Here is a 25,514-nt window from a genome sequence, read left to right as displayed (position 1 = left end):
TCGTGTTCGGTTAACGCAGCTCTGGCGCCAGGAGTTTAAATGTCCGTATGAGCAATTCTATTGGTCGTCAGCAGGGGGCTCGTCTGCCAATGGTTGATGGCAGACGAGCCCCCTGCTGGCGACCAATAGCGTCCCTCGTACAGACTGTTAAACTCCTGGTGCCGTAAATTACCCGGCAGATCCCACTGGTCTCCCTGTTCTATCAGTTAAATGTCCGTACGAACGACCAATAAAGTCGCTTGTACGGACATTTAACTGATAGAACAGGGAGACCAGTGGGATCTGCTGGGTAAGTTGCAGCATTGGGGTTAACTTTTTAACTTTCATTAGGGGGTTAACTTTTAACTTTAGGCTCCTTAACCTTAAAGGGTTAAGGGGCCGTGCGAATGAGCCTATTGGTCGCTTGCACGGCCATTTAACCTACGGATTTCCGCTCCCGTTATCTAACGCAGCATCAAAGGGGTTAACAGGAGCGGAAATCCATAGGTTCGCTGTCAGGGGTAACAAAGGCCGTGCGAGTGAGCCTATTGGTCACCTGCAGGGTCTTCCTCTGGCATCAACCAATTGGAGGAGGTCCCTGTAGGCAACCAATAGGCTCATTCGCACTGCCCTGTAACCCGTGACGGTGAACCTGCGGATTTCCACTTCCGTGAACTGCTGCGATGCCGCGAAGACAAGGTAAGTTAGAAGGGGAAGGGATCGGGGAGACTGGTAGACGAAGATGAAGACGATCACGAAGATCTTCGTGGTGTGTGTCTTCGTCTTCGCCTACGTTTTACCGCCGCTGTCTTCTCTTCAGCGTGTCTTCGGAACGAACACGAAAACGCACTCTTCGTGTTCGTTTTCATGTTCGCCCGAAGACGAATGCACAAGTCTACCAAAAACGTTTTGTTCTATTTAATGCTCTGGATCCATTTTAAGGTTGACAAAATTTCATTTTTTGTTGGTGTCAAGTCATTTTTTTAATTGCTGTGGGTTGTAGTGTCCATTAGCACATTTAGAACGTATGCCTTTTTGTGCAAAAGAAATGCACATTGCTGAGCTTACCTGTTTACACATCCTTAGATTTAATTAATTGGTTCTTTACCAGTCCCACACAGATTACAAATACAATACTGCTGTGCTTTAGAAAATTACTTTAATTACTTCTTTAAATCTGCATTAATTACAATATTACTCATTAGACTAATAGACATTAAGCTATTATATGAAATAAAGGTAATTTATGCTATCAACTATACAAGTGCAGGACTGGGGATGACGAGAAATCCCTGGCACTGGCTGGATATGAGAGGCTACACATTGCGTTTTTATGCTCTCATAGCGTGTGGCTGGGTATATCTAGCCAGTGACCGCTTACTGCAGCATATGGTGCAATGCCAGCTAGAGGCCCACTAGGCATTTGCCCAGTGTGCCAGGTGGCCAGTCTGAGCCTGAACTATACATACAATAATGATATTTAAGTTTGGAGATCAATTATATGTAGTCTGATGTCACATTATGCTTCACAAAGCTGTGGGGTTACCTAGACCTGACTGTCTTCAGTTTAACTCTTCAAACCTCTTCTCTTTTCAGAGAACATATTAGGGAAATAAATACAAGGTGATCTAGGTCTTTGGCTAGGGCCTGGAGGGATGAGCCCTGCCTCTGTCCACTGCAAGTAATATATGCCATAACATTATGACCACCTGCCTAATATTGTGTAGGCCCCCCTTTGCCACTAACACAGCCCTGACCCGTCGAGGCATGGACTCCACTAGACCTCTGAAGGTGTGCTGTGGTATGTGGCACCATGACATTAGAAGCAGATCTTTTAAGTCTTGTAAGTTGCAAGATGGGGCCTCCATGGAAGCATCATGGTGCCATGTGTTCTCCAGGTAAGCGATTCACACACACCCAGCCATCCGTGTGATTTAAAAAAAACGTGATTCATCAGGCCACCTTCTTAGATTGCTCCGTGGTCCAGTCCTTATGCTCACGTGCCCATTGTAGACTCTTTTGGCAGTGGACAGGAGTCAGCATGGGCACCCTGACTGGTCTGCGGCTACCAGGCACCATACACAACATATTATGATGCACTGTGTGTTTGTCTGTTGGATTTGACCACACGGGCCAGCTTTCGTCCCCCAACCTAGTGCATCAATTAGCCTTGCCCCCCCCCCCATGACCCAGTTCACCACTTTTCCTTCCCTGGACCACTTTTGATAGGTACTGACCACTGCAGACCAGGAACACCCCCCAAGAGCTGCAGTTTTATAGATGCTCTGACCCAGTTGTCTCGCCATCACAATTTGGCCCTTGTCAAAGTCGCTCAGATCCTTATCCTTGCCCATTTTTCCTGCTTCTAACACATCAACTTTGAGGACAAAAAGTTCACTTGCTGTCTAATATATCTCACCCACCAACAGGTGCCATGATAACAACATTATCAGTGCTACTCACTTCACTGTCAGTGGTCATAATGTTTTGGCTGATCAGTATAGTTTCATGCGTTATCTCTGTATGCTCCCCTTAACAGGCCCGTCACAGTATAAATTCACAATTGCTGTAGAGATGCAAATCGTATAGCTCTGAGCTACAGTAATCATACTGATCCATGTAGTTAATGTTATCATTAAGGATAACTTGCACAATTTTGTTAGCTGAATGGAGCAAAATATTGGTGTATTAATAAAAATGTCTCTTTATTACATAATTGTTTCATTTCACAACTGCAATATATGTCTCCCTGTCTGCATCTCTAACTTATGTTAATTCAGTTTCTTTTTATCTTTTTAATTGGTTTCTGTTTTGCATTTTTAAACCGTTTATGTTGAGAAATGAACCCTCAACCCACTTGCCTTCTGCGTGGGTTTGATAACAGAACACATTACATTCGTTATTCTCGAAGTTGGTACACAAATTTAAGGAATAATCAATTTTTTTTATTGAGTTCATAAGTGTATTTATGGGAGTGTTAGGTCTGAATTCGTTATGATGGTGAAATGTTGTGAAAATAGTTGGGTATTAGAATCAAGTTTCCTTTTTGTGTAATTGTTTTTAAAAAATGCTCAGGGAAAGCATGTAAAGTTTGAATTTCTGCCACTTCCTTTTCTTTTATTTTATGATCACATATAGCCCTGCATTTCCAATTACAGTACACTTTATGATGTACATGCCAAAATAATTGTGGTCACATCAGGATGTAATAGTACGTTCTAAGGGGGTTCAGGTGGGATAAAAGGGAAAATTTTATCCTTCCATGCACTACTAGAGCTTTCCGAAAAAACACCTCCTTTTCCAAAAAGGTGCACAAAAGATTTCAGTAAATTAAGCATAAATAATCTAAAGTGTGTCTGTGGGATGTGTATTTAGTGTAGCTGGAATATTTCTGGGTTTGGGAATCTGGGATGATTACTGGGCCTCCGGGGTAGTGTTTGATCTCTAGGAAGGGGAGTGGGATTTGATTCCAACTGTTTGCTACACCTTTTTAAGAATATATTTGATATATTTATACAATATTTTTTCCAGTGTGCGATTAAGACCTTGCCCAGACCCCTTGGCTTTTGTCCTTTTATCCTGGTAAATAAATAAACTGGAAAATTGTCTTTGATATATATATATATATATATATATAAAGAAAATCAGTTTAAGAACAAACAAGAAACACTTACTATATTTCTGCTGTTATTAAACGAGAAATACAAGTAAAATGTACAATCTAAAACTAATTCACAAAACATGGATAGCTCCCAAAATCCACAGTTGCTGTAAATCACCTTTGGTATTTAATATATTAACACATAATCGATCTTGCATTCTGTGTTTTAAGCTTTTTCTTGAAAAACAGCTTCTCCAGAAGATCTATATACTGAATTTATTCAAAAAGTCAATACATCATTATCCAGTGATGAAAAAGCACGTTCCATAATCATCCAAGCTGATAATGCTGTCAAATGAGACATAATTAAAGTGAAACAATTACCGTATTTGCTCGATTATAAGACGACCCTGATTATAAGACGACCCCCCAAATCTGAATATTAATTTAGGAAAAAAAACAAAAAGCCTGAATATAAGACGACCCTATAGGAAAAAAAGTTTTACTAGTAAATATTAATTCATGTAAACAATATTTTCATATTTAATAAAAGCTATGATTGAGAAAAATATATTTTTTTTATTTCCTTTTATTTGCCAACCTGCCCCCCCAGTTATGCACATCTGCCCCCAGGGTTGCCACTCTGCCCCCAGAAATGTCTTATACCCTCCTATATGCCACTCTGCCCCATGATATGCCTTTTAATCCCCTATATACCAGAGTGGCATATAGGGGGTTACAAGTCATATCATGAGGCAGAGTGGCATATAGGGGGTTAAAAGGCATTTCTGGAAGTATTTATATATATATATATATATTTATATATATATATATATATATATATATATATATATATATATATAAAACTGCTAACAGCAATCACACTCCTATCCAGCCAAGGCAGCTAGTAAATGCTGGAACCTGGGGATGATAGGAGTCTGAGTACAGCCTCCCTATGCCATGCTACCACCACCACCCCCTTACACATCCATACTAACACACACTCATTCACAAACATTTAAATACTCATTCATTCCATTAATCACACATACTTCACACATTAATCACAAAAACCCTCCCCCACCCCCTTACCTGAACTGCAGATCTCTCACTGGAAGACTTCTGCAGGGGCCCGGCTGTGCGAGCAACTTCTCTGGCCCCGCCCCCAGAGGAAGGAGGGGGAGGCAGAGTTATGTGACACTCTTCTAGCTTCCTGTTCTCCTGCTGCTCACGCCCCAAAGCCCGGTAAGCAGCCTGGCCCCAGCGGACATTTTGAGGTCTGATTAGAAGACGACCTCGATTATAAGACGCATTTGTTCTAAAAAAAACCTCGTCTTATAACCGAGCAAATACGGTAATTTCCAGGATAAGAAATGGTGTATAATACCCTTTCGTACAGCGTAAGCTTAAAACTTGAAGCCAAGCATGGATCAGTTTTGGCGCTCTATCTGTAACTAATGGTTATTAGATTTGTGTAAATGGACCAAAATCGATTTGGACACATTTTTTGCTTTTGTTTTCGGTACATTCATTTTCAGATAACAGATTTTCGTTTCTTGCTCTTTGGGAGAGTTTTTCCATTCCATCGTCGTCACTCACCCTCACTCATGCCCTATCACACTCTCTCATGCTCACACTCTATCATTCTCTCTCTCTCACACTCTCATCCATGTGCACATGTCTAATGGTGATTAATTATTTGCAAACAACAGAATGAAGAATATCATATTTATCATAAATATCATAAAATAAACATGACATTTTTTTCTTGTACTGGGGTTTGCTGGGGCCCTAAGCACCTGATTCATTGTCCTGTATGGTAGTGCTGTCTGTGTATGATTTCACGTGTTTAAAGTGACACTGAAGCCATTATATGCTCTCCAATACAAATAACTGCGTAGTCATGGTGTTGCTTTTGTTAATGCATAGACTGATTCTGGAGAATCCCCATATCCATTTGCCCCTTCCCCACCCCCAGCTATTTTGCATGCAGGAGATATATTTGGCTGTACCAGCCAATACTGCAGGCAGGGGTCAATTCAGACCCGGTGGCGCATGTGCGGCAAACACTTGCATTGATTTCAGCAGCCAATCAGTGGCAAGAAATGACAGGCCACAGAGGAAAAAGGCAGCTGCAGCAACAGGGCTATAACTTCTAAGTCAGGTAAGTGGGTTATTTATTTATTATTTATTTGTTTTGAAGAATGCATATTAAAATGCACAGCGTGTTAATGTGCCTTTTTCTTTTAATAGGGGAGCCAGACATTAAATTGTTCTTTGTAAAGGTTTAGTGGATTTCATACACTTTCTTTATGTGTTTACACGTGTGTTCTTAATGATGTATTAATGCTTAATCAGTAAATAACAGTAATAATACAACTATGCAAAAAATGACTTCTTCAAGGGTGAGTGAATTGAAAATAAATATAATAATTTATTTCTGGAAGTGGTTTGTAACACTAATCAAAAATATTGTATTACACAAAGGATCTACTCACTCTTTACTTTAAAAGACCTCAAGGAATTAGCAAAGTGGCTTTCACAGTAGATGAAAGGCTTTGCTCTTTCATGGTTGTCATAACATTTGTATGATGCAAGCACTTTAAAGAACTTTAAATTGCTTATGTATGTTGCTTGAATATGGTACATCTAATGCTTAGGTAAGAACTGCAGGCTGGTAAGATAATGAGCTGGTTCCCTACCGAGCCACTAGAAGGTCACAGAAATATTGGATGTTTCATGGATGTTAGCTATTATCAATTAATGTGATATAAGTTTTTTTGCAGCTGGTGTTTGGAGGTTAGCGATAGTGTTTCTGGAGTTTGCGTATGGCCATTGTAACAATGTAAGAAACTACCAAGAAAGAGATGTAAAAAGAGAGAAGGGATTTCCTGTGAAAAGGAGAAGAGATGAAGTATTGTATTTATAGGTGAAGGGTGGAACAGGTAACATTTCAATATGCATTTTGCAAAAACAGTACAGATATTAGCTGGATGTATGGCAGTATTATGTGTACTTGTAAGAGCCGCTTGCTTACAAAGCCCCTTGGTGTAATGTCTAGGAGAAGCCAACCACAGAGTAATGGGTAGGACACCTTCGAGACCAGCAGAAGAGAGCTAAGGTAGTTAGACATGGTGGTGGTACACCAGACCAAGGTGATTTAATTAAAGGAACTGAAACTTTACCAAGCTAATGAACCAAAGTTGCAGGTCCACCAAGCAGAGGTACCAAGAGGTAATAGAGTTTTAGGCAAAACCAGTGTTAGGTTCCCTTGTCATGTGAGCTTTGATCTCTGTAATTGGACATCACCAAGAACACATGAATTTCCAGTTGTGTTTCCCAGGAGCATATGATGTTGGTTTCCACTAACAGGTTAAATTGTATATACTAAAGTGAGGTGAGAGTTTAAATGTATGTCCTCATAGTAAGTGGTTGGCAACTGCTGAAAAATACTTTTTTTCTGTTTAGTTTGCAACGGTGTGTCAGATGTTATAAAGCCATATCAATCAGTGTAATGGCTGCATTCGCTTAGTATACCTCGAAAATAGATTGCTGGATCAAGCCTGTCAGGTATTTTAAACAAATGCAGCTCTGCTAAATCATCAATGTACAGCTCACAGCTTAATTTATCCAAATCTGTCAATATTAGCCGACAATGATAGATGCATGGACATAGTCAAAGCTTCAGTTGAATGTGTGCAGAATTTCCAGAAGGTGTTATATTTGTTTAATGAAATGTCATTAAATACATTTTTAAATGAAATTAAAAATATGGTCTTCTAAAATTCGTTTTTGAACAGGAGGCAAGACCAAGAACCAAGTAAGATTTGATGCTTTCGCCATCATAAATTACCAAATGTGGGTTATATACCTACATATTTATTATTTCTAAAGTGGAACCGGGAATTGTTTCCTAAATAGAGTATTTTTACGGATTTTTTAGTAGCAGAGAATGTCAAAAATAATCATTGATTAATGATTGAATAGTCAAATTCAATTTCTGAATTTTCATAATATTAACAATTAATTAATTCTAAATTTATATCTATAATAATTGTAAGAAGCCTCTGTAATATTTATTGACCCCATAATGACAAAGCCCGTACATGTACGGACTCAAAATGCATTGTTTTTAATGGGTTTATGGACCGCCCATTGTCCTTAAGGGGTTAATATGAATGCTGCTGTAAGAAATTATGTTAAAAGACCTCTCATCGCCTAGTAAGCAACTTTAACCCGTTCTGCAAATAATTTACTGGTTTACCATGGCGACAGCCAACTTTTTTATTTTACACTAGCCATTTATTTCAAGCCATATTATTTTTGTAAAAAAACTTGTACACCAAGGAGATTGGGTAGCATTGTAATCCAAGGTAATAATTTGCTTGTGTTGTTAAGAAGAATATTGGTTAACTTTGGGAAATTATTAAGTAATCATAAAAGCAATTGATTTGATTTTATGAAAATGTAAACAAATAATAACACAAATTGCTTATAAATTTATTTGTGTAAATAAGGAAAACTAATTCAGAAATAATTTTACCTCTAATAGTTTTACCTCTTTATAAAGCAATGGTGAGGCCTCTCCTTGAATATGCAGTGCAATTTTGGGCACCAGTTTTTAAGAAGGATGCTATAGTGCTGGAGAAAGTGCAGAGGCGGCTACAAAGTTAATTAGAGGAACGGAGAATTTTAGTTATGAAGAAAGACTAAAAAAACTGAACTTGTTTTCACTTGAAAAGAGACGTCTAAGAGGGGATCTGGTCACATTGTACAAGTACATACAAGGTCAGTATAAACAGCTCTCTAGTGATCTATTCACCAAAAGGTCTCTACAAAAGACACGGGGTCATCAGTTAAGACTTGAGGAAAGGAGATTTCAGCATCAGCATAGGAAAGGGTTCTTCACAGTAAGAACAATAAGAACTCTCTGCCTAAGGATGTTGTATTATCTAACTCTGTGGATATTTTTAAGAAAGGTCTGGATGCTTTTCTGGCTAAGCATAACATAAAGGGCTACAACTGCTAAAAGGACCGTCGTATTAGAAAGTTGATCCAGGGAGTAATCTGATTGCCGCTATGGAATCAAGAAGGAATTTTCTTTCCCTGTTGTGGCACAATTGGTAATTGCCCCAAGTAGGGTTTTTTTGCCTTCTTTTGGATCAACTTTAGAACTAGTTATGTGTGAAAGGTTGAACTTGATGGACTGAAGACTTTTTTCAACCTACTATACTATACTACCCTGTAGGGGTTATGTATAAAAAGCGTTTCTGGTGAAAATTATGAGCATAGCAACAATGGGATGGTTTTAACGCCGTATGCCGTTATTCATCACCTGCATGTTTCCCAGCTCTTCAGTTTAAGCGATAAGTGGATAATTCAAACAATCAGCCAAAATTACTTCATCATCAGCCATTTTGTAGCTTAATTATACCAAGTTCAGCGCCATCAGTATCGTTTATCTTTCGCTGTTATTTTATGATTACAAATTGGTGATTGTGGTTTAGATGTTACAGGTGTTTGTGCAATAAGAGTCACACGGTCATTCCATCTGTCTTGTTTAAGGTAAAATGCTTGTTCACTACAAACACACGTTGCCCCCACTAGCATTGTGCTTGTGGATGCTAAATCCTACTAGTTGCCCAGTGGCTTTGAGTATCACAGCTTCGATGTACAACCCTTTGATCTCAAGATGGTTTATGCTTAATCCTAGACAGCGCCAGACTGGCCATCTGGGAGACCAAACAAATGCCTTGTGGGCCACTGACCAAGAGCTGGATCATCAGATTGGGTGCTGTGGAGTATGGTCACCGGTTGGAAATGCCCAGCGGCATGTTGAATGAGCATGAAAACGCTATGTGTAGCCTTCTATGTCCCGCCATCGGTGGTCAACGGCCTTTATGAGCCAGAATTTGTTACATTTGTTAAATATCCACTTACTTTCACTACCTCGTATTGGAATAGGAAAATTAAAGATTATACAATATATTAGTAGCAAAGTACAGCTCAAAATGACCAAAACATTATATTCACTAAGGTTCAAACTCAAGGTTACTTTCCTACTTTACTTCACAAGGTCACTCAGGGAGAAACCAAGTCTTATGTCTACTTTGAACATGTGCTCGTATGTTTTGTAACCGTAATTACCAAAAGCTAATTTAGCTGCCTAGAATCAACACCGTATAAGTCGTTTCATCTTAACCTATTTAGTAACTTTTAGATAGTGCCCTTAAATGAATGGACTGTGTGAATTCATCTGGTTTTGCAAGTTGGCAGAATTTCCTTTTCTGTTGAGTCAAGTTGATAATTTTCACCGTATCCCAACTACACTCTTATGAAATAGACTAGCATTAGACTAGAGTTGGAGCTGGCAGTTTAATGCTAACAGGCAGCAAATCACAGGCGTGCGGCTGCATGTTACACCTTTACAGAGTAGAGGTAGGTGGGTGCCCAATGCCCAATCTGGGCCTGGTTACCCCCCTTAGGTAAAGAGGTGACAAATGAATTTTTAAAACATCATTTAATGGCCTGAAAACAGTAGAATTTTTTAGAAAAAACAATTCATTACATAACCGATATCCACTTATCCAACAAACCAACTAGACCTGCAATGCAAGGACCCTGTTATCTGGTTGTGCCTATTACTTTAGACCCCATGGTGATTTTGCAGAGAAAGGGTTCTGAAGACAATGTACTTCCATCCTCTTTGTATTGTGTATGTGTTGTGTATTGTGTCCATAAAGCAACAGTTGCTTCTGCTGTGATGCCATATAATGTGCCATGAAATAAATTGGCTGATGAGGATTTTTTGTGATGCTATTGGCTGGGCTAAATCATTTTAATGCCATTTAAAGCAAAAAGCTGAGTACATTATGAGGTCCTGGAAACAAGGGGCAGAGTAAATAGGGTCTCAAAGAGGAAAAGCCCCTCCTAAAGAGGGAAGCTCAGCTACTATAGACAGTCTGCTGAAAAACAATTATATCTGGTAACCCTAAGATCAAAAAAGAAAGCTTTATGGTTCCAACTGTAAAACTGAAAGGTAAAGGTGTACAGACACAACCGAGTGACAGCTTCACTAAACTCTAAGCAGTCTGTTTGCTCGTGTTTGCTGCACAGATCTGTTTAAATGTCACATCAATTTCTTTAATCTCTGAAAGCCCCGTGGTTTGATTGATGGATCACATACAGAAAGCAAATACACAAGCACACAAAGCATCCCACAAAAAGAACTGGCTGCGCATACACCAGGGGATTTCTGTTCATGATACCATAGCCGTCTAGAATATGATCTAAATAACAATGCTGTACATGGCATATAGCAATCAAATGAAACGAAGTCAAGCTGGCTGATGAGGATTAAAAATATAACTGGTGACTAATCAAACATGTCTCAGGTCGTATCATATTTGTCATCTTAGAACTAATCAAGGGATCTATTTTTACCTCGGCAAGCGAGAAAGTGTCATCATTAGCACAGACTAAGGAAAAATGAGAACCGTCTAAAGGGAAACTAATGGACATTCTGTTGTAAAAGATCTTTTGATGTTTACTTGATAAGGACCTTGATAAGGACTTGTAGTACCTACAGGCAAATGCATACGTCCCAAGTGCCCCACGTAAGGTGGGAAACACATTATACGGGACCAAATCACCCTGTCCCTTTTTCATAGAATTTGACGGCATGTAAGAACCATTCTGCCCATCTAGGCTGTCCATCACGTCCATCTTTTCTATAGGCTCAGAATGCTATAGAAATGATGAGAGTGGATTTGGATAGAGGAAGGGGTCAGGGTATTTTTACACTTCGTTACATCTTCTGGTGGTGCTGTTCAGAAACCCTGCCAAAGGTACAAACCTGTCTTTAGACTTGGACAGATAGGATAGAGTGAATTACTGGATATTCAGTATCTAGAAGAAGCTTCATACACCAAGTCTTCCACTAGGCATGGACCTATGGTTTAAAATGTTTCAAAGCCAGTACAAAAATGCATTATTATTTGTATATGTCTTGCATTGGTTACTTATGCAATGGTTTACTCAAATAATGAAACAAAATTCTGTTTTTGTTTTTTCCACTTTAATGGAGGGTGTTTTCGTCGCAGACTTTTTAAATTTTATTCACTATTTCAATATTTTGCACCTCACTCACAATGTTTCATTTTAATAATGATAATACTCTGTCATGACAATCAATTATTTCTAAACTACCCTGAAACTGCCGTTCATTATTACTGAGTTTACCAACAAGTCATTCCCAATAAAAGGTCCAAAAGTCTTGCATTCCACATAACATGTGAGTCTCCACCTTGGCTCAGGTCGGGTGAGAAATAAACTCATTTATGCAAATATCTGCCTTATCACAGTATTAGCTGCTATGGTAAAATGCAGAAAGTTACCAAAATCTATTTTTTTTATACCTAGGATTTAATGGCGTTGGTTTTAAGAGGTGATAACAGTATTTTATGGTGGGACTGGTTTATCTGTGTTTGCAAACATTTGTATGAGACCGTTTAAATTTTTGAACAAAGCTTTCTGAACCTAGTAACATAAACACCCTGGTCCTCAGATGCCTCATGTCTACATCTTCTATGTGTCCTTAGAGCTTTTGTCACTTAATTAGTACTATTGAAAGCCAAGATGGCTTATGCCATGCTCACACCTTCAATAATGTTTGCCAAGTTTCTAAAAACATAATGGAATGACGAAGTCTTAACCAATTTACCCACAAGAGCATAGAACCCTAAGTAGGAGATGCATGAAGAAGCCTTCTGGGAGAATCCTGGGCAGTTTAATGGTGACGGATCTTGGGACAAATCTCAGGTACAGTGAGAAAGTATTACCATGGATACAAGTTCAAGTAGGAGTTCATTATTGAGACTTCTGTATCATTATTATAGAGCCAAAGTGTAAAGGATGTAGATATACTGTATACGTATAGCCGGATAGGCTTTTCATTACTTGAAAGGACTTTTCATTATGTTACGAGAGAGTCTTGCTCTGCTGGCACATAGCTTAGCTGGACCATAACATCCATGGTGCAAGAGGTTCAGCTGCTTCAGGAGGTGAGGGGTTCTTGTGCTTTCATTGGGGAAAAAATTCCTTCTTGACTCCAAATGGTAATCAGATTTCTCTTTGGATCAACAAGCAGTAAATAAATATTATTCCTATACTATCATATATAGCCCTCTATGTTCTGCTTCATTAAAAAAGTGTCCAGGCTCCTTTTAAAGGCATCCAATGTATTTGCTGGCTGATGAAAATGCCCCATAGACCCCTTCTCATTCTTACCCCTCCAGGTGCGGTCCTGTCCCAGATGCTAAGAGCCCCAGATATAGCTGTGCAGTCTCCGCTTGTACCATCCCAACAGATGGCGTATGCAATATATGTTTTTTCTATGATGTTACCTCACTAACATTCTTAGCCCTGATGAAAACAGATTAAGCTTGTAGACAAAGCAGAGCATTTTATTATTAGATTGTAAGCTGTCAGATACATTGAAATGATTTTCCATTTTACCACTGTTGTTTTAGGTTTTTATTTCCATGTATTGTTAATTTATGCAATTCTATAACTCCAAAAAATTGGATTTCTTTAATTGTCAAGTATATCCTCAGTTTATAATACAGAACAAGAAGACCAAAGTAAAACTATATTGTAGCTATAACTCTCTTGACATTTCATTTTGTTAATAGAACCCAATGTCTCACTGTGAAAAATCATCATGGAATTATGTATTATTGAAGCTCTAAGAATATTTTTTTATTATTATTTTAGGATACAGCTGGACAGGAGCGATATCGCACAATTACAACAGCTTATTACCGCGGTGCAATGGGTTTCATTTTAATGTATGACATTAGCAATGAAGAATCCTTCAACGCAGTACAAGACTGGTAAGTACTCAATAACTAATGAGGGCAATTGTTTGCTATTTTATACAACAGGTTTAAGAAGAATGTGTTGCTTCACCATATTTTATTAGAGTTTTTTTATAGTGACATGATTGCTATAAATTTGTCTCTTATAGCAAATCCAGCCCATTAATTTATACAAATATAATAATTTTACTTTGTTCTGAGTAAAATTGGAGTGTCATTTTTTTAAATACTTCTCTCTGGGAGTGTGATTTTTTTCTACAATATTTTAAAATAATATTTTGGGAGCCTTCCTATCTATCCTCAACATTAAATTGAATGCTATAAGGAGACACGGGGAATGGGCTTTTCTTGCAGTGTGAGAAAAAAATGTTCTGCTGATTAAATGTTTCTAACACAAAGTAAATACATGGGTCAGCATTCAAGGAATGGTCTGTTTCCATGGTAACCAGTCACCTCCTCTACCACAGCTTATGATGATCCAGATCTGTTTCCAATGTTAAACTTCCTTTTTTGTATATCTACAGTAATTGTGCCTGTATTGTCTAGATAGTCTCCATACTAATAATAACCAGAGGGAAGCAAGAGATCACTTGTCTGGGTTGCTTTCGTTTGAGCATTCCGAGCCGTTACCGCTACCAAACACAAGTGTATCTAAAGTTAGAAGGTTCTCTGCAGCAGTTACACCCTGTCTCGATTGTTTCTTGTGGCTATTATTGGTCCCCTATTCTGGGTCTCAACAAACCCAAGTGCCAGGTTGCCATCATACCTAGGATTTCCTTCCTGGTACCAAGGGTTTCATCTGTTGCACACTAACCTCCTTTATACAGAGTCAGTTTCTGCGTCAAGTAGATGGCTATGCAGAGCTGGCTTTCTCATTTTATGTTCCTCTACAAAAGAGATGCTCAGCATACCTGGGAACCTCCAGGCGCCGACTACCTGGAGCCTTTGTAGGAGCTGGTAACGAGAGGATGAGCCAGGGAAGTGTGGCTGCAGATGGAAGAAAAAAGGGGTGATTTCCTGCTGCTGCTGACGATCCCGCGAGTGTCTCCTACCAAGAGCTCATACTCTTTAGTGCTATTGATTCCTACGTCAGGCGGCCATGTGGCAGAAGGTCTATGTGCTGCAGTGAGCTTGCCAGTTCCAGTTGGATTGTTGTTTGAAACCAGTGTAAAGCTTCTGAGATCAGACTACACTAGATGCAGCAGTCAAAGGAACGGTATTTAGGATTATCTACAGGCCAGTCTCTGTGTATAAGGACAGGTACAGCATAGGTAGCCTCACTAAAAGCACCAGTAGCATCACTATACGCTTCAGTGATAGTACTACCTCCATCAAAGACCCCAACATCTATATGCACCACCGTTACCCCAGTTAACTGAAAAGAAACCAAGATTTATAGATACTTGAGTTGATTTGCTGTAAACCTCGGATGTGATTGAAGTGCTCGAGTTCTTACTGTTCTAAACTAATACATACAGCTTAATTTAAGACAACTTTACATTATAGCATCTGTGAGTTCTGAATTTTGTGTGATACGTATGTCCTAGTGCATTATACTCCTAATACCCTGGAGTTTTACTAGGTGGAGGCTCCTCCAAGCCTCTATATTAACCCTTAACGTTCAACAATGGAGAGGTCAGGGTCTCCAGTAGGCACCAGCCAAGATGTCAGCCCCAAGGAAAGATGTGTTACATATATATAGGTCTTTGAAATATGGCATTCTTCATGAAATAATAGATTAACCATACATTTGTGCCATATTAATTTAGTGGACACTTTGCATTGAGAATCCATACTCCATACCCCGAGTCAGTTACTGTGTCCTAGAGATAGCAAATAAATTCATTCGCATAAACAGCCCTTTCATTGATCTTTAAGAATGACTAAGAACCTAGTTGGTCTGATTAATTATTGAAATTCTACTCAGTAGCTGCACCAAGGAGAATAGCTCAGCCAAACTGTCCGTTAATATACACAACATTTGGCACAATGTTTCCTTTTTCAATAGTATGTAAAGGGATATAATGGATCAAAATCAGAGTAAATGCAAAATACATATAGACTTCAGGATAAAGGGAGTACGTAGTAAGAAATATGATTATTATTATTATTATGCCTGGCTATATCATCAGCAATGTGATTTAAATATATATATATATATATATATATATATATATACTGACATTTTGTAAATACCACTACATCTTGTATTTAAAAAATATTCAATTTAGAAATTAATAGAAAAATAAGTGCTTTCTAGAAAATAAGTTTTATTCTAAGTGATCATTCCTACTTAGGGTTACCATATCAGCCATTGTTCCAGAACACATACATTTCATGCAGGACTTTACATGTGCTGATGAGCAATATGTGAAGTGTATGTGGATGTGCATTGCCAATATTGCAAATATATTGCTAGTGGAGATAAAGATACAATATGTTAGTGTTATACATTATTTCAGTTTATCTAAATATTTGGATAATACATGAATGGCAAAACTAATGTTCTCAGCCAAAGTCAGAAAATGATATATAGAGCAATATATCACAGACAGACAAGCTCACTTTGACAAATGGACTCTGTTAATCCATTCTAGATTGAGGTGCAGACAGTTGCGATGTGTGGGTCGGCTACACACCCCTCCCTTGTTTTCAATATATTTTAATGGATCTATGAAAAATGATGTGGACCATTAAAAGAAGCCGTTTGTCTCTACGTACTTTATTTTAAGCCATGATAATATTAATTGTAGATTACAGATTCTTGAAGTACCTTTGTCAAATCTGAAATGCTATAATTTAGGCAATTAAAGAATTGAGGAAACAATCCTCTTTTTGGTGTCTTAATTTTAAGTTCACATCGTTTAACATAATATTTCTTCAAATTATTTTGTTTGGCTTATAGTGTTTTAGTAGATTACTTTTCAGGTGGGGCTGAACTTTTTAGCAGAGTCCTTTTTTTGCCTCAAAAAGGTGTTTGATGGAACATTATTTAGCTGTTTGCATAGACATAACCAGCATGGTACAAAAATATCAGAGGGAGGTATGTTTCTAAGGTGAAGGATTGTTAGGATGAGGTCATAGCTTAAAACTAGAGGGTCAGAGGCTTAGATGTAATGTAAGAAAGTTTTACTTGGTGGTAGATTAGTGGAAGAGGCTCCCGGCAGAAATGTTATAGGTGATACAGTGAGGGAAAAGACATAGAGAAAAGACTATCCTGAACAGAAGTCAAAAACTAGTGCAAATAAGGTTTGAGATTTTTGTAGCAGGGACAATTTGTACTAGATGAGCCAGAAGGCACGTATCAGCCTTCAAATATATGTTTCTAATTGAGCCAGTGTGTAAAGTGTTTTGCAGAATTCTTTTTCTGAATGAAAAATTCACGGCTAAAAAGTAAATCTGTGAAGGAATAGGGGCTCAATCACACCATAAGTATGCAGCAATATATGATTTATGTGCAACGTTTGAGCTTGTTTCTGTCTCAGGACTGCAGATATTATTGAATTCTACTTGACCTATAAGTCCCCACTACCTTTTTAATAGGGTTCCATGTAACCATATATATAGGAGAAAAAAAATACAATTATCATCCGTTGCACACAATGCATGTATGCCGCTTCGCTTGGGGATATGCTGTCGGAAATCCTAACACCATTTGCAGCTCTGATATGCTGACCTTTTCCATCTAAGTAATCAGAATACGTTGCTCTTTCTTTCTTTGACTACAACAATACCTAAAACTTAGCCTCTTTCCCTAATCATACATTTTACAGTTAAGTATACTAAATAAACCTATATAATGGTGCTCATAATGGTATATATGTTTATTCACGTACTGCTACGAGAAGCTCTTTTAAATTCCTGTTCCAAGAATCTCCATGATTATTATTTCCTTTTGTTCCTACTCCCTAACTGCAGCAGGGAATTTCTATATATTCAGCTCTAATCAGGGCTCCAGAACTTATTCTGCCAAGAGGTCATACTGAGTCATGTCGTGGGCTATCCTATCTCTTGTAGGTATTAGACAGTAGTCATGAGCTTCTCACTTTATAGTGTCCTGTTCATTAATAAATAACGGGAGATGTTTGAGAAAATAATTAGCAGCCTATGAAAATAGAAATGGTCCTGGTGATACAGATGAAGAGTAAATAGGTTAGTCCTGTGAGAAACATCTGTCAATATTGGAAAAGGTACCTAGCCATATACCTCCAGTCGTAGTGACACCCAACATGGCCAATATTTATAATACCTCTGATGACCACCTCTCAGGTGACCCACTACTTCAAACCATGGGTGACCTTCCACTCACTCCCCAAATGCAACCAAATTTCTTTCTCCCTTTTCTTTTTTACGGAATTACTTCCTCAACCTGCCCAACCACCTCTTCTACCCACGCCAGGTCATGTCCCCTTTTCTACTATTTGACTCCAGGGGGTCACATTTCTGCGTCTGAAGCTTGGCTACGGTACATATATGTACATATATATGAGGGTGGAAGCAAACATTGATGAAACAAGATTCTCTGTAATACAAAGAAGAAAGCAATTTGATTGTTCCAGAAAGACAGCACTAAACCTGGTCACCTACGATTAAGTCCACATAGGGTGGATGTTGAGGTATGCCTTACCACGGAACAATGTGCTACCATGTCATTGCATTTAAAATTGTACGTTTTACTGAGGATTGGGATTGGGTGCATCAGGTAGTCCTGGCTGTCCGGAACAATCAAATTGCTTTCTTCTTTGTGTTCTGTTTTGGATGGGCTGGGGACCCAGATCCAGTAGTTTGGTGGATTCCTGACGACCATGGATGGGGCCTTATACTCCAGTTTATATGATACAAGATTCTCTGTAACCATGTTACCTAATGTTTTTCATCTTTAACTACATTTTACATTAATAAATGTGCCCTGTATTAAAATGGCCAGTAAACCTATGAAGGTCATGTACTTCTAAATAAAATACATTCAACTGCAGCGGAGAAGCCAGGTTGTCATGACAATCTAATTGTCTTTTGTAAATGTTGTTTGCCATAACCAGAGGAGTTTTTTTTCTTTTTTTGCTTGTTTTGCTTTGCGACTGGTAAACAATAACCTTTTTACAAAGCCCACATATGATATAAGGTTTGTTCTGCATAGATTGTTGAGATAAAAACAAATGTATCCCACAAAATAAAAGATTTTTAAACTACATATGAAAAAACATATTATTAATTACATTATTAGCAATGATGAAGCATATAAAGCAGCAAAATATTATGGATCTTTATAAACGTTTAAGACACTAATGGGGAAACAAATATATAGATAATTAACAGAAAGTGTTAAGAACAAGCCTACATGTGTAGAGCTCCCTAATCAAGAAAACCTCAAAGACAGTACGTTTGCCACGCTTACTTTTTAGCGTATATTTTTATTTAAAGATTCACATTTGCCAATGATATTATGCCTGTTGATTGAACGATGCACTTTAATAGGATTTGCCTAAAGACCCATAAAAGGCACTTAGCACATACATTGCCATTGGATTTTAATTGGGTAATTTTACACATACACACTCAAACTAATACATGTTGCCACAGACATATAGATGGTTGAGTCTGTGTTGATGTTTCATGTTGATGTCGGGCAGTAGCATCCATCTGGTGCTCGTATAAGGAAAATCAACATAAGCAACATCAACTGAGTCCTGTCTCCCATGCAGCTTCCGAGCTGCCGTATTGATGCCTCTCCACTGGTATAACAAAAAATGTGCGGCCCCCCTGCAATATGTACGGTTGGGAGCTCCACGTTCCTCCTTCAAGCACACTAACATACAGTATTGTTTGTTGGGGTTCCTTGCCATGCTGCAGATGCCTCTTGATGGTATTGCATGAAGGATAAGTATCTACCTGTACTTCTCAGGATTTAGGAGAAAATTAATACTAACCAAATCGCCAACTCCATTTGTGGAAATGCAGCCCCACATTTGCAAGGAACCTCCTCCATGCTTCACTGTAGCCAGCAAACAGATTCTTCTTCCATTCTCCAACCCTTTAACAAAAATTGCCTTCAGTTACAGCCTAATATACCAAATTTTTACTCATCAGTTCAACCACCTTCTGCCATTTTCCTGCATTTCTGTGTTTTTGTGGATAGTTGAGTCGCTTGGCCTTGTTTCACATTGGAGCTATGGCTTCCTTGAAGACCACTTTTGAGCATACTTCTCCAGACTGTAGATGTGTGTATCTGGGTCCCACTGTTTTTTGCCAATGCTGAGCTGATGACACTGCTGGACATCTTTCGTTTGGGTAGGGAAGTAAGCACAATGTGTCTTTCAGCTGCTACACTAAGCTTAATTGGCTGACCACTGTTTCTATGGCCCTCGACATTGCCTGTTGGTTTGTGCTTCTTCAAAAGAGCTTGGGCAGCTGATAACCTCTTGTCTGTCTTGAAATTTCTGCCTGGGAGAGATCTTGCTGATGCAGCATTACTACCTTGTGTCTTGTTGCTGTGCTCAGTCATTCCATGGTGTATGACTTTTGACATTAAACTGTCTTCAACAACCTCACTTTTTTAGCAAGTTTGGCTGTTTCTCACCCAGTTTTATTCCTCCTGCACAGCAGTTTCTGTGTGTTAATGATTGTGTTTCAATTACATCACAGACATTGTGTATATGGTGAAGGGTAGAATGTATGTATACTCTTTGTGTAGAGAGTCTCCTGTCCAATCTTGTAGGATATAAACACAGTTACTTACTATGTTCATGTTTCCATTCATTTATAGCTATGTAGCCATATAGATTTTAGTTTGATTTGCTTCTACAATTTGATTTGCTCGATTATAAGATGAGGTTTTTTCCAGAGCAAATGCTCTGAAAAATACCCCTCGTCTTATAATCAGGGTCATCTTATAATCAGACCTCAAATAGGTCTGATTATGAGACTAAGATCCAGATCCCCCACAGCGATGCAGGGGACCTGGATCCTCCTGTGTTATGCTCCCCCCAACTTACCGGTGCTTCTGACTCCCCGGTGCTTAGTCCAGGCAGCGTGTAGAGCTCTACATGATTCGCGTAGACAACTTCCGCTTGAGCGGAAGTTGTGTACGCGAATCGCGTAGAGCTCTACACGCTGCCCGGACTACGCACCGGGGACTCAGAAGCTCCGGTAAGTTTGGAGGAGGGAGGGGGAGGGAGTGATAAATGGGGGGGCATAAGGCGTTTCTGGAGGCAGAGTGCTCTGTGAAATGCCTTTTAACCCTTTTAATGCCACTCTGCCTCCAGAAATGCCTTTTAACCCTCTATATGCCACTCTGGCAATTCTGGAGGCAGAGTGGCATTTAGAGGGTTAAAAGGCATATCATGGGGCACAGTGGCATATATGGGGTATAAGGCATTTCTGGGGCAGAGTGGCAAGCCTGGGGGCAGATGTGCATAACTGGGGGGGCAGGTTGAAAAAAAGAAATAAAAACAAAATATTTTTCTCAATCATAGCTTTTATTAACAAACAATTGTTCACATAGTTTACATGAACTAACATTTACTGGTAAAACTTTTTTCCTATAGGGTCGTCTTATATTCAGGCTTTTTCTTTTTTTTCATACGTTAATATTCAGATTTTGGGGGTCGTCTTATAATCAGGGTCGTCTTATAATCGAGCAAATACGGTACTATTCTTTTTTTGTATCTATGTTGTTGTTAGACCATATGTTATTCCTGTCACAGCAGTGGTAGAACTCAAAGCCCTCTCTCTTGCTTAGCTTCTCTCAGGAAGCGAAGCAAGCTGAAGGACCATATTAATGAGTAAATTTAGAGTGGTAACCAGTCATAAGCAAATGTGCCATTGGGATTGGTTACAGTGTGGATTTTATGTCAACCTATGCTGTGTGATTGTAAGAATGCCCCTCTAGCCTTCTTATTTAGTTTTTTCTTAGCCTACAGGAGATTGAGTGGAGTGAATGTTCTGCATTCAAAGTGTTGATATGTAGCTGAGAAAAATAAAAATAGCAGTATTAGCCCAAGAAAAAATGGAGTCTTTGGTTAACGTTGATGTCTGTGACAGAATGAGCTGTCGTACAGGGGCCCAAGGTACTCAGAGATGGCTCCAGCCTGGCTGCCAAACAGGCAGGAACTCCATTGTTAAACTAATCCCATTAACAGGATGGCTACCAGGGGGATATTCAGTAGCTAAAGGGGATTAAAGGTTGGGTTGTCTACCTGTTTATCAATGTTAATTTATGTTAATGAAGTTCTGTGGGTATATCAGTCTATGTTTTACAACAATAAACTGTTCATTCCTGCTGTACTCAGTTCAAGGTAGTTGTGTCTACTTATTGGGTACACATAGCAGGGTTCCAAGGTGCGCATGCTGACTGGTGCTGGAAGTGATTCCGGGGACAACAGGAGGATACATGTGGGTGATCTCTGGGAGTTACTACAGCTCTCTTGGTGAACCCGTTACAATGTCTTTTTTTAAAAAGATGTAGGGTCACATAAACTTTTAGGACCTCTGCATTTTTTTCTTCAGCTAGAATCCATCTGAAGACGAGGGCTCTGAGGTCCCAAAAGCTTATATAACGTTTTTGGACCCAATTTTCTGCATGAAACCAAGTTTTAGACCCCAAAGTGTATACAATGAATTTTTAATAGAAAAACACATCCATCGTGAACCCCCTTAACACTTTTTTTTTTTCTTTTCAGGTCAACTCAAATCAAAACATACTCATGGGATAATGCCCAAGTAATACTGGTTGGTAACAAATGTGACATGGAGGATGAAAGAGTGATCTCCACAGAAAGAGGGAAGCATCTTGCAGATCAACTTGGTAAGATTTTGAACACTCAGTCCTATTAGGTTTTGGTATTGCTGGCTATCATCACTTGGCCTGAGCATCCCACAGAGAAAACGCATATTGTATACTTAACAATGCGCAATTTACATTCTTAAAAAAAGATAGCATTACTATTCATTCTTTCAAGCTCCAGACACTAAAGTGAGTTTTGCAATTGAATTGTGGTATTTAATGTACAAAGTTATTCAATACGATTAGAATACAAATCTTCCTATATGTCGATAAAACAGACTTCTGATGCACCATCATCCAGTCGGAGAAACAGAAACACTTGTAGTTCCTACTGAAGAACACTTTGTGTTCATATTTACGTTTTCATCTTTGCACTCAGACGCAGTCCTGTCTACCTGATCATTCTTCTTCTGTTATGCTTGTCACTTTTCTTTCTCAGTGTGCCCATTGCAAATCTCTGCTTGTCATGGCATTGATGATCATGAGCCATGTTCTCCGAATCTCTCAACCCCACTTCATTCTCTCTTATATTCAAGTTCATAAGTAAGAGCTGATTGATGGTCCCTGGGTGGTCTACACAGAAGGAATAGTGACTTGTTTTGTTATTTACCATCACAATTATGAATTCAACAATTATTTAAAGACCTCCTCAGAATTTCATGATTGACTTAAATAAACATCTAAGAAACCCAAAAGTCAAAATATGCAGACACATGAATTCTCTCAATGACCTCTTTTAATTTCCCAGGGTATTTAATCACCAAAAAGGTTGATTGATGACCTTGTCATATTTTATGATACAGTCATTCCACAGATTAATAATAGAGTGAATATTTCCCAAGACAACTGGCGTGAAGATAAATGCAAGTTAAATATAGCACACCATAGCCTGGCTTCTATGTTAAAACAATGCTTTATAGACATTTACATGCTTAAATTGATTGGGTGTTTTTATCACATTTTAAATTATTTATTGCCCGTGAAAGCAACACACAGGTGCTACAAGAATTAAAGTTTTTTTGTTTTACAACTGAAAGTATTTATATATGGAAAACAATGTGAAGAAGTATATTAAGAACAGATACTTTGAATACATGTCTTCTTTACAAGGTGGGACTGAAATATACATTTATTTGAGGAAGAGACTGGATAATATTACACATTTTATTATTATTATTATTATTATTATTTTATTATACATCAACATTAAATCAGACCAGTAGTATGTAACAACTTCTGTTTACCTTAAATATCTTTTCTTAAATGTTGTTTTCACTATATAGGTGCCATTTTGTTCTCTTGGAGATTTTGGGCAACATCTGCTTAATATCTGAGTACATTACTGGGGCGCATGTTTTTTTTTTACATATTAATTTAACTGGAGTTCATCAAATAAACAACTCTGCTGGGCTCTGATGGTCAAAAACCAACACCTAACCCACCATATAGCTCTGTCTGTGCACTATCCTCCAGTGTGCTAGGCAGCCTCCTGAATTGTTAGTACTGTAACATGGGTTTTTAGTAGAAGCTGCAGCTCCAAATCTGTAGCAGAACGCCTTCTGTATGGTCCAATAATTCACCCCACCGATTGGCAGCTTGAATCAAGTGTTCCCAATGAAATTCCATTCAGTGCATAAAGGAGCCTTGCCATAAACTTTGACATTGAAACCATTTATTAATATATTATGTGCTTTGTTTGACACTTTTTGTTTAAATCTACTGTGAGGGTTAGCAGGTTTATAGAACCAAACTATTGTTGTATTAAGAGCAATGCCAAAAATTGGTATTTACATCAGAATGAACATTTGACCCTAAAAAAACTTAAAAAAAAAAAATAAAGTACGCAGGCACCCATTAAGATTATTTGCCAATTAGAGGGACCTGCATAATGCAAACATCTTGATGTAACAAATGTATATGGATGCGTAATATCACTAAACCTGCTGTTACCCATTAGCAAGTATTTTTAAAGCTAATGTCTTTTTGCTACCGAATTTCCAGCGGAAGCTATAATGTATGAGATTGCTTATAACACGAGGAAGATTAGATTTCTTCATATTATAGCAATTCAAAAAAGTCATTACAGCATAATAATATAGGTTCGTAATAAAAACTGTTTCTTTCTGTTGTTTCCATTGATAAATGTATAATAGCACACTTGAGATGTAGAAATCTGAAGTGAATATATAGCATTGTGGGCACTGGTTTGTCAGGGACAACAGAAGAGAGGGACCTGGGAGTACAACAAAGTGTCAGAACAAGAAATAATAGTGCTGAGTTGAATAGCTAGAGGCCACAGAGCTGTGGCAATTGGCATTTGATGTGGATAAGTGTAAGATAATGCACTTGGGGTATAAAAACCCAAGGGCAGAGTATAGAATATTTGATACTGTCCTAACCTCGACGTGTGAGGAAAGGGATTTAGGGGTAATTATTTCTGAGGATTTAAAAGTAGGCAGACAATGCAGTAGAGCAGCAGGTAATGCTAGCAGAATGCTTGGTTGTATAGCGAGAGGTATTAGCAGTAGAAAGAGGGAAGAGCTCATGCCGTTGTTTAGATCACTGGTGAGACCTCACTAGGAGTATTGTGTACAGTACTGGAGACCGGATCTCCAGAAGGATATAGATATGTTGGAGAAAGTTCAGAGAAGGGCCACCAACACAGTTCATGGAGTACAGGATAAACCTTATCAGGACAGGTTAAAGGATCTTAATATATAGCCTGGAAGAAAGATGAAACAGAGAGGATATGATAGAAACGTTTAAATACTTAAAGGGAATCAACATACTAAAAGAAAGAGAGTTAATTTAATAGAAGGAAAAGTACCACAACAAGAGGACATAACCTTAAATTGGAGGGGCAAAGGTTTAACCCCTTAACGTCCATTGCCGGGTCAGGCACGTCATGCAAAACGGTCACTTAACGACCTATGACGTGCCTGACACGTCATGAGACTTAAACAAGCTTAGAAAGTGATCAACGATCACTTTCTAAGCTTAAACGGTGTTGCTGTAATGCCTCGATGTCGAGGCATTCAGCAACACCGAGATCGGCATGATGGGCCATGTCTGGCCCCTCCCCGGGGTGTCAACATCCGCCATACATTGTATGGTGGCGGACGCCCGTTTTAAAAGCGTTTAGGAGGCGATCAACGATCACCTCCTAAACTTCAATGGTGTCGCTGGAATGCCTCGTTCAGGAGGCATCCAGCGACACCAAATACTTACCCCAGGGCGGGCTGTGACCGCTCCGGAGAGCGGTCACAACCGCAGC

General features: G+C 38.7%; 1 protein-coding gene across 2 annotated transcripts in view; it reads left to right on the top strand.

Moving 5' to 3' along the window:
- LOC149285528 (ras-related protein Rab-3C-like) overlaps nucleotides 1-25,514 on the top strand; it is a 63,887-nt gene that overhangs the window by 29,497 nt on the left and 8,876 nt on the right. For both annotated transcript variants that reach the window (XM_089495232.1, XM_089495231.1), the window contains exons 3-4: nucleotides 13,355-13,473; nucleotides 22,137-22,261. In XM_089495232.1, coding sequence (XP_089351358.1) covers nucleotides 13,355-13,473; nucleotides 22,137-22,261 — 244 coding nt within the window. The remainder of the gene's footprint in view (nucleotides 1-13,354; nucleotides 13,474-22,136; nucleotides 22,262-25,514) is intronic.

This window comes from Sceloporus occidentalis, unplaced genomic scaffold (assembly GCF_023333645.1).
Source record: "Sceloporus occidentalis isolate IW3139 unplaced genomic scaffold, rSceOcc1.0.p SCAF_78, whole genome shotgun sequence".
In the NCBI taxonomy this organism is placed as follows: domain Eukaryota; kingdom Metazoa; phylum Chordata; class Lepidosauria; order Squamata; family Phrynosomatidae; genus Sceloporus; species Sceloporus occidentalis.
This window is presented reverse-complemented; position numbering and strand designations above follow the sequence as displayed.